The sequence below is a fragment of the Cebus imitator genome, unplaced genomic scaffold (assembly GCF_001604975.1).
Source record: "Cebus imitator isolate Cc_AM_T3 unplaced genomic scaffold, Cebus_imitator-1.0 Scaffold704, whole genome shotgun sequence".
Lineage (NCBI taxonomy): Eukaryota > Metazoa > Chordata > Mammalia > Primates > Cebidae > Cebus > Cebus imitator.
Window position 1 is genome coordinate 240,170 of NW_016108019.1, and position 10,734 is coordinate 250,903.

Below are 10,734 nucleotides of genomic sequence, written 5' to 3' on the forward strand. Positions count from 1 at the left end.
TTTTAATTTCTGTAGAGACAGTGTTTCTACATGGTGGTCAGGCTGGTTTCGAACTCCTGAACTCAGGTGATCTGCCCACCTCAGCCTCCCAACGTGCTGGGATTACAGGCATGAGCCACTGCGTCCAGCCTTCTTTTTGTTTTTGAGACGGAGTCTCACTCTGTTGCCCAGGCTGGAGTGTAGTGGCATGATCTCTGCTTACTCACTACAACCTCTGCCTCCCAGGTTAAAGCGATTTCCCTGCCTCAGCCTCCCAAGTAGCTGGGATTATGCACTACCTTGCCTGGCTAATTTTTGTGTTTTTAGTAGAGACCTAGTTTCAAAATGTTGGCCAGGCTGCTCTCGAACTCTTGACCTCAGGTCATCTGCCCACCTCAACCTCCCAAAGTACTGGGATTACAGGTGTGAGCCACTGTGCCCAGGCAGTTATATGATTTTTGTTTCCAATTCTGTTTATGTGGTGAATTACATTTATTTACTTATGTATGTTGAACCATTACTACTTCATCTTGGTGAATGACTTTTTTGATGTGTATTAGATTTGATTTGCTGGTATTTTATTGAAAGCTTTGCATTTGTGTTAATCAGAGATAATGGCCTGTAGTTTTATTTTTTGTTATGTACTTTTCCTGGCTTCAGCGTAATTTCCTAAATTCAGGGTAATTCTGGCTACATAGAATGAGTTAGGGTGGATTCCCTCTTTTTCAATCTTTTGGAATCGTTTCTGTGGGATTAGTACCAATTCTTTGAATGTCTGGTAGAATTCAGCTGTGAATCCATCTGGCCCTGGGCTTTTTTTGTTGTTGGCAATTTTAAAATTACTGATTCATTCTCACTGCTTGTTATTGGTCTGTTCAGGATTTCTATTTCTTCCTGATTTAAGGTAGGAGGATTATATGTTTCTAGGAATTTATCCATCTAGCAATATATCCATCTAGATTTTCTAGTTTGTGTGCACCAAGGTGTTTATAGTAGTCTTGAATGATCTTTTATATTTCTGTGGTATAAGTTGTAATGTCTCCATTTTTATTTCTAATTGAGTTTATTTGCATCTTCTGTCTTCTTTTCTTGATTAATCTGGCTAATGGCCTATCGATTTTTTTTTATATTTTCAAACAACCAACCTTTTGTCTATTGATCTTTACTATTTTTTGTTTCAATTTGATTTACTTCTGCTCTGATCCTTGTTATTTATTTTCTTCTGCTACCTGTGGGTTTAGTTTGTTCTTGTTTCTCTAGTTCCTTGAGGTGTGATGTTACATTGTCAGTTTGTAATCTTTCAGACTTTTTGATATAGGCATTTAGCACTATAAACTTTCCTTTAGCACTGCTTTTGCTGTATCCCAGAGGCTTAGATAACTTTTGTTACTATTATTCCTTTGGAAGAATTTTTAAATTTCCATTTTGATTTCATTGTTAACCCAAAAATCATTCAGTAGCAGATTGTTTAATTTCCATGTATTTGTATAGTTGGAGGGTTCCCTTTTGGAGTTGATTTCTAATTTTATTCCACTGTGGTCTAAGAAGATACTTGATGGAATTTTGATTTTTAAAATTTTTTAAAGACTTTTTTGTGGCCTCTCATATGATCTATCTTGGAGAATGTTCCATATGCTAATGAGAAGAATGTATATTCTGCGGTTCTTCCGTAGAATGTTCTGTAAATATCTGTTACGTCCATTTGTTCTATTGCGTAGTTTAAGTCTATTGTTTCTTTGTTGCCTTTCTGTCGTAATGACCTGTCTAGTGCTGTCAGTGGAGTGTTAAAGTCCCCCACTACTATTATGTTGCTGTCTCTCTTTTCTTAGGTCTAGTAGTAATTGTCTTATGAATCTGGGAGCTTAAGAGTTAGGTGCATATATATTTAGGATTGTGATATCTTCCTGTTGGATTGATCCTTTTATCATTTTATAATGACCTTCTTTGTCTTTATTTTTTAATATTGTTGCTTTAAAGTCTGTTTTATCTGATATAAGAATAGCTACTCCTACTTGCTTTTGATTTCCATTTTAGCCCTTTAAATGTTAAACTCTTCAGGCCTGATTGATAATGTCTTTTTTTTTCAACTTTTATTTTAGGTTCAGTGGGTACATGGTCAGGTTTGTTACATGGTAAATTGTGTGTCGCTGAAGTTTGGTGTATGGATTACCCTGTCACCCAGGATGTGAGCATAATAGTTGATAGGTAGTTTTTCAACCCATGTCCCCTTGCCTCTCCATGTAGTCCCCAGTGTCTGTTGTTCCCATCTTGTGTCCATGTACACTCAATGTTTAGCTCCTGCTTATAATTGAGAACACATAGTATTTGGTTTTCTGTTCCTGCATTTGTTCTCTTAGGATGATGGCCTCCAGCTGCATCTATGTTGCTGCAAAGGACATGATTTTATTCTTTTTATGGCTGCATAGGGTTCTGTGGTATATATGTACCACATTTTATTTGTCCAGGCCACTGTTGTGGGGCATCTAGATTGATTTCATCTCTTTGCTATTGTGAATAGTGCTGTGATGAGACATACTAGTGCATGTGTCTTTTGATAGAACAATTTATTTTCTTTTGAGTATATATCTAGTAGTGGGATTGCTGGGTTGAACGGTAGTTCTGTTTTAAACTCTTTGAAAAATCTACACATTGCTTTCCACAATGGCTGAACTAATTTGCATTCCCACCACCAGTGTCTATTGTTCCCTTTTCTCCTTAACCTTGCCAACATCTGTTATTTTTTACTTTTTAGTAATAGCCATTCTGACTGGTATGAGCTTGTATTTCATCATGGTTTTGATTTGCATTTCTCTAATGATTAGTGATGTTGAGCTTTTTAAATATATTTGTTGGCCACGTATGTATCTTTTTTTTGAGAAGTGTCTGTTCATGTCCTTTGCCCATTTTTTTTGTGGGGTTGTTTTTTGTTTGCTGAATTGTTTAAGTTCTTTATAGATTGTAGATATCAGACCTTTGTCAGATGCATAGTTTGTGATTATGTTCTCCCTTTCAGTAGATCTTCTGTTTAATCTGTTGATAGTTTCTTTTGTTGTGCAGGAGCATGATATCTTGCCCTTTAAAAGGCTCCCTAATCTTATACCTTGTTTTAGGACCAGGAGTTACTGCAATATCTTGTTCTTTTCTAAAGTGAATGGATTGGACTATGTCTCCTTTTAGGCATGCCTTCTACCTATGATTCTGTAAATTTTAGCTAAGCACCTAGCATTCAATTTAGAAGAATGTTTAATTTATTAGTACTCTTAGTTCATTAATGAAATAGATTTGTGTATCATACTCTTTTGGAGATGCTATTGAATTCTTTAACACTTTTTTAAAAATAACTTTCCCCTAAGGTATTCCCATCTGTCAACAACACTTAATTTGGAATAACATGGAACTTGAAGATGATTATTGCTTGAATGATTACAAGTGAGTGTGATTGCATATTGGCTATTTTGTAGGCACTTAGTATTATGACTCCATATGCTAAAGTTTTTCTTTTGAACTCTTAGATCATGTCTCTTTTTCTTCTGAGTAGTTCAGATTCCTAGATTTCATTATACACCCTGAACTTTAGATGCATTAGTTTGGTACCCTATACTAATTAACCTTCATCCTCTGATAACATTTGTTTTACCTTTTCATTTTTCATGCCAGGCTGTTTATCTTCTGCCTTTTGAAATCTTCCTATTATCTTCTTGCCTACTTTGCTCCTTTCTTTGAATATTGAACAATTCCCTCCTGGCCATGTTCCTTTTCTTTCTGTTTTTACGAGTTTTGTGTAAGAGAGAATTGTTCTTCACAAAGTCTTTCCTCTCTCCTTAAGCCCTCATTTTGTTACTAAGCAATGTTCTGTGCACCAGCGAGTATCAGCATACTTTCTGACACTTTGTCTTTCTTATTTCTCCCCTCTTTCACATAATTTATCACTGTTTTCTTAAGAAAAGGACAGAAGGATAAGAGGCAATGCGGAATAGCTGTAAGGGCACTGGGAGTGTTAGTTTTCTATTTTCTATTTTACTAAATAGATTGGCTATTTTCTACACTTTGGGTCTTGGGCAAGCCTCTTTTTGTCTCTGGGCCTCCTTTTCCTTACATGTGAAATGAACAGGCTAAAACACATAATCACAGAGGTCTTTTCCAGTATGTTTATTCTTGGATTTCACATCATATTTATGGCTTATGAAAATTTGTTTTACTTTTTTATTATTTGTACCAGCAAATACATGAACATTTTGTATTTATTTACATTGCTGTATCTTTTTATATTTTAGAGAGAAGGCACTCTGCCTGATAAATCAGCACATAATTATATATATATTTAACACTGAATGTATTTTGATGATTATGATTTATTTTTGTGTTAACTGTCCACAGCATTTCAGAAGGTTGTACCTTGAAGCTGGTTTTGGCTATGCGTGGTGGACCTATAAATACTAGAAAAGGTAGGCATATATATATATAAAAGCAATGTGACAGTGACATTCTTTATGTCAGTTAGCATTTTTATAGCCTCAGGTTTTATTTAGGTTTCCTTTCTGCTATTAGGTCTTAGAAAAATCACATTTGATTCTCTAGGCATTGTTCTTTAAAATCTAAATGTGTAGAGGCTGAAACTCTAAAATACATTTCAGAAAAATCTCAGATTCCCAATTCAATCCAGGGAGATTTAAAAATAAATCTTTTGCCAGTATAGGAAACAGAAATAGAATGACATACTATAAATATTCTGTTACCATTGTTTAGTTTCATAAGAGTCTTGTTTATTTTAAAATCTACTAAGTCTTCAATTCCTTATATTATGATTATTTTGCAAAATTCCAACATTGCCTGTTTACCTGGTTTGTGTTGTGTCTGGGTTTCATGGATGTTATCATGCCCTGTTACATCCGTTCTCAGAATATAGATAGTTCTGAAATCTAGTCATTCATTCAACAAATACATATTGAACATCTACTAAATGCAATGTTCCAAGTGCAGTAGACATGGGAGAGAAAGTCTCTGCTTCATGATACTGCCTACAATAAATGTGTAAAGAGTCCATAAAACTCCCCTCATGGTTACTAGTGCTATGCAGAAAATAGTGTAGGAAAGGCCCTTGAAAAAGATGACGTTAGTGGAGACTTGATTGATGTGAAGGTTTTAATAAGCACGAGAATAGCCAGCAGTATTCACATTGGTCCCTGATTCAGTTATGTCACATGATTTCCCATCAAGTGAAGGGGACTAGTCAGAGTGTCCTCTTCTGTGGACCTCATTTTGAGGAAGACCTTCAGATTTATTTGATCCTTCACTAACCAGAAAACCAAAGGATAAGTATTGATTCTATTCCTGGCGTGCTTCCACGTGTCAAATTATATCCCTATGTTTCATAATTTTGATTAGAAAATAGGATTATTGCCATCTTTTTCTTAGCTACCTCAAGAAGATTTAATGAGATACGCTACTTTGGCTATTGAACTGCCTTTTATAGGTTAGAGAAAAAAAGTTAATAATATTAGAGCCTTTTAGCACTCCTGATATCAGAGTATTTTAATTAATTGGATTTATGTAATTGTCCTGTGTGACATAGATGATATTTATAGTAATAACTCTGAGAATAGCACAAGAACCCTATGTTTACTGAGCCATTATGTTAAGATAAAATTATATAGTGTTTAATGTCATGTGAATTCTATGTATTATATTTTTGAAAGTTGGTTGTGTGTAGTACAGCTTTAAACCAAAGTGTTTAATCAGAGCATCTACTTTTTCTATTAGTACAAAAATTATTTTTTCTTTTCCTTTTTTTTTTTTTTTTTTTTNTGAGTTGGAGTCTTGCTCCTTCACCCAGACTGAAGTGCAGTGGCATGATCTTGGCTCATTGAAACCTCTGCCACCCGGGTTCAAGCGATCTCCTGCCTCAGCATCTTGAGTTGCTAGGATTATAGGTGCTGGGTTTGAGGCCAAGAGTTTGAGACCAGCTTGGCCAACATGGTGAAACCCCATAGCTACTAAAAATATAAAAATTAGCTGGGCATGGTGGCAGGCTACTCAGGAGGCTGAGGCATGAGAATTCCTTGAACCTGGGAGACAGAGGTTGCAGTGAGCGGAGATTGTACCACTGCACTCCAGCCTGGGCGATAGAGTGAGACTCTGTCTCAAAAAAAAATAAAATAAAATAAAAGTAAAAATTGTTTTTGAAATAATTGTTATCAAAGCAGTATAGAAAGATTAAAATTAGTCTCTTTTCTAAAACTAAATTTTGTCCTTTGCATTGTGTCCAATGCATATAAAACTTCATATGTATTATTTCATAGCTGATAAAATCTGAACGATTTTTCTGTTATGAGAAGACACAGGTACACCTGCCTGAGTAAGGCATCCTATGCTGGTTTAAGAAAGGCTTTCATGTGACTGTGGTAATGACTATAGCAATATATAAAAAAAGAGGCATAATTTTTTTTCTTTTTTGTTTTGTTTTGTTATTTTTCTTTCCCAAAGATCTGCCCTGTGATCCAAATTTTTATCTTTTAATGTAATATGAAAAGTGGAGCATTAACTTACAAAGGGCAAGAACTTGTTTGAAAAGTGTCTTTTAATATGTATACATTTTGGGCCTATGAAAGTAAATCAAAAACATCCAAATAACTATTTTCATAAAGTAAGCTAAATCATATTATAAGATTTTTATGTTAGTGATAATGTAATTGAATTTAGGCTATGGAAACATCTTTGATGTTTTTACCTTATTGCTTTCCAAGTTCAATATTTTCCTATTGCTGCAACTTCTTTTTAAAGGTTGTAGAGCACCACAATTCTGTTAGTAAATAAATGAAAGACTGTCACTCATGGCCAGAAGGTAAAAAAATAAAAATAAAATGAAAGTTATGCAGCTTGGGAAATTATGGCCTCTTTTAGGAGAAAACAAATGTTTCTACAGTATGATGAGAATGTCTTTACAAGAGAACTTTTTTTTTCCTGGAACTGTTACAGTTTTAGTACATTGAGTGACTCCCTCACATTCTAAGTTATTATGAACTTTTAATTATTTGAATTCATGTCAAGGAACAGATCAAAGAATCAGCGTTTATATAAAACCAGAAAGAAAAAGATAGGTCTGCTTACTTCTAATTTCTTAGGTATGTCTCCTGATTATATGTTTGTGTGTGTGTGTGCGTGTACTTTAAAATAAGTAGGATTTGTGTTGGTTTTAATTATTTTTGGAACCAATATTTGAAGATATAGGGAGCAGAAAGTATATATAGTGAAAAAATTGATAGAAATGTCATAGAATCAGGAAATATACAGACTCTAGTGGCATATGGAAAAAATACAGACTCTAATAGCATAGGAAAAAAACCTCATGTTTTAGTTTAGCCCTGTTTTTGAACATAGCAACATAATCATGCATTTTGTTTCTTATTGACACAACATAGGGATTGCTATATTAACTCTAGAAAGATCAGAAACTTATTTGAAGAATATCATGTTTATATTATATGCACAGGGTTATTGTTCAAATTCAGTACATTATATCCTGTCACTGTACCAAGATGCATAAAACTTGATCCAAATTGAAGGCTTATTTATCACTTTTCCATTTGTAGTTCCCACAGAAGATCCACTTAGGGAGATGGCAGAGTACTTGGATTCCAGTCGAGATGAGGTCTGGGAGAAGACCTCCTGCAACAAGCAAGTTACATTTTTGGTATACCGAGAAGGAGATCAGTTGAATTTCTTTCGCGTAGTAGATAGGGGAGATGGCACTTTAACACCATTATCTGAATCTTTAAGGTAAATAGGTTTTCATTTGCATGTCTTACTGAGAAAAGGAGAACATCATATGATGTACCTTGTGTTGTCAAAAAATCTATATATATTAACAAATGTCATGAATCTCATTCCTACCCCAGACCCCAATATGTAAAGTCTGAAATTGTCCATCATTTGATTGATATGATAAACTGAGATTTCTTTACAGAGTGGAACGTTTTCATAAAAAGATTTGATTCTGTTATTCTATGAAACTCGAAGATGCCTAATACATTATTGAATCCTGTCATAATAGTGTGTTATACAACCTTAATATAATAGGGTTAAGCCTAAAGTTGATACCTTTTTTCAAATTTAACACTGCTATTTAAAGACAGATAAATCTCTACTTCTCTAGTCTCGTTTTCCTACTCTATAAAAGGGAGAGAAATTGTTAATATTCTAAAATCAGAAGGAAAAATCCTACAGATATTTAGCTAAGCAACAGAAAAATTAGAGAATTGGTCAAGGCAACCTCTCAGTTGCTGTGCATTCTGAGTTGCTATGATTGTTAATCTCTTTTCACTTCAAGTTATTAAGCATTCACTGAACTTTTATGGCCATTCATTGAGCAAGGCACTGATGTTGTAAAGATGATTTTTCCTACCTTCATGGAGCATACAGTCTGCTATAAAGAGTATCTGTGATATAATGTTGATGATGTTATAAAAAGGTACCAAGATCTCTAGGAAAATAGATGAGAGGGCCTTTATTATGCTTGAAAGGTAGAGAGTTAGACACAACCTCTGAGAAGAAGTGACCTTAAAAGGGGAGTGGAGTTTGCCAAGCAGACAAAGGAAGGGAAGGTGTCACAGGTCCTGCAAAATAAAAAGGTAGTGGTAAAATCATTCAAATTAAAAACAGCTTGTAGTTTGGAGAACAGTTTCTGTGGGTCAGGAGTCCAGGCACAGCATTGGTATGTTCTGAGTCCCACAAGCCTGGAATCAAGGTTTCAGCAAGTCTCTTATCAGGAGGCATGACTGGGGAGGAGAATCTACTTTCAAGACCACTCATATTGCTACCATAATTCATGTCCTTTCAGTTATATGATGGAGTGCCTGGTTTTTTGCAGGCTATTAGCTAGAGGCTGCCCTCAGCTCCATTTTGATGAACTCAAAACTGACTGATTTGGGGCCTAAATTACATCTGCAACAGTCCTTTACCTTTGCCATATTCAGTTGGCTAGAAGCAAGACATTCATCATGCCCACACTCAAGGGTAGGAAATCATATGTGATGTGAACACCAGGGGTCAGGAATCAGAGAGATTTCCCTAGGATTCTGCCTACCACAGAGTATTATGTGGAAGAAAGATTAGACTCAGTTTTTGTGGCCACAGAGAGCAGACTGTGACACATGGGTGTTAACCTGTTATCTTTAATATGTCAACATCTGGTTAGCACTATATACTTGGCATAAACCATGGGCAAGAAAAGGAGGAGGTACCAGTGAGTGTTACAGCCTTAGGCCATTAATAGAACGTCTTCATACCAGCTTTGCCACATGCTGGCTCACTGTTAGTTTTCTTTCTTAGTACACCCTCTTTTGGCTCCCTTTTCCTAAAGGAAACCCAAGCTCCCCAGCTTAGCATATGAGTCGTTTGACAACCTGTCACCGTAGTTTTCCAGGTCTTTTCATTATGCTGTGTTTTTACACACCTTTTCCCCTTTGCTTGAAATGTCGTTTTCTCCTCTTACTCCAGTTCTCCCCAGGCAACTTCTATTTGTGTTTATGACTCAGCCCAAATGTCATCATGGAATTTCATTAGAACTGTCTAATTGTTCATCACAAGATAATTTATTTTTTTCTTCCTTTCTATTCATCTACAATAACTGGACAAGGAAAGGGATAAATGAATGAGAAAGAGGAGTAGAAAGCGATCTGATCATACCACAAAGGGCATTTATCTTTCCTCTTCTAGAAGAGGCTTTCCTAGTCTACAACAAGGGTAGCAAACTTATTCTGTAAAGGTGTGCAGATAGTAACTGTTTTAGGATTTTCAGGCCAAGACACAGTATCAAGGATATTAAATAGGTACTTGTATAACAAGAGAGAGAACAAATTTCCACAAAACTTTTACTAACAAAGTTCAAAATATAGACTTAATAGTTGGGTAATTTTCTTCTGTTTGTACCACAGATTCCAGAGAAGAATGGAATTCTTTTCTATGGGAATAATGTTTTACCTAATTGAGATTGAAAGTGAATGTTGCCCATCAAATTTGCAAGGTCAACTGCAAAAGTTGACTTGTTGATGCTGATCTCTAATGAGTTTTATGTATTTTACCTTTGAAAAACTTTGAGATGTCATGTCATTTCAACTTTGGAAAGCATGACAACGATTGCAGCTTGCTACTACATGCAATTCAAACACTAGTTGTTGTTAAAATGACATTATTGCAGTATATGTTTCACATATAAGCATTGTTTTATTTTGTAATTTTAGGTTAAATTCATTACAAAACATTATCAAGTCCACCATAAACACTAATTTCCAAATGCAATTAAAAGATTTAAAAAGTGTTTGATAATAGCAGTTAAGGCCAGTTCTTCTCATTCAGAGTTCCTAAGCTAAAAAAAAATAATACAACTTTATTGCCAGTAAGCCACCAAATGTATCCATCATCAGATAGATACTGAAATAAGTTTACACACTAACACCACTGGTTTAATAACACAGGATAGATTCAAACATTTACCACAAAATCCTGCTGATGAATAATACAATGAATAACTGTAGACTTTAAAGACCTTACATGTTTAGGGGGGCGTGGTGGCTCACACCTGTAGTCCCAGCACTTTGGAAGGTGGGCAGATCTCTTGAATCCAGGAGTTTGAGACCAGCCCAGACAAGACAATGAAACCCCATCTCAAAAAAAAATTAGCCAGGCTTCGTGGCGCACACCTGTAGTCCCAGGCTACCCTGGAGTCTGTGGTGGGAGGATTGCTTGAGCCCAGGAGGT

The 10,734-nt window shown here is 35.4% G+C and overlaps 1 protein-coding gene across 6 annotated transcripts in view; it reads left to right on the plus strand.

The window, feature by feature from the left end:
* ZFAND4 (zinc finger AN1-type containing 4) overlaps positions 1-10,734 on the plus strand; it is a 71,967-nt gene that overhangs the window by 34,878 nt on the left and 26,355 nt on the right. For 5 of the 6 annotated variants that reach the window (XR_001821811.2, XM_017518786.2, XM_017518789.2 and 2 more), the window contains 3 exons: positions 3,333-3,408; positions 4,357-4,424; positions 7,569-7,755. Coding sequence is in view for 5 of the 6 variants with exons in the window: in XM_017518786.2 (XP_017374275.1) it covers positions 3,333-3,408; positions 4,357-4,424; positions 7,569-7,755 (331 nt within the window). In the remaining variant the exon portion in view is untranslated. The remainder of the gene's footprint in view (positions 1-3,332; positions 3,409-4,356; positions 4,425-7,568; positions 7,756-10,734) is intronic. The other variant, XM_017518791.2, reaches the window with a different exon arrangement.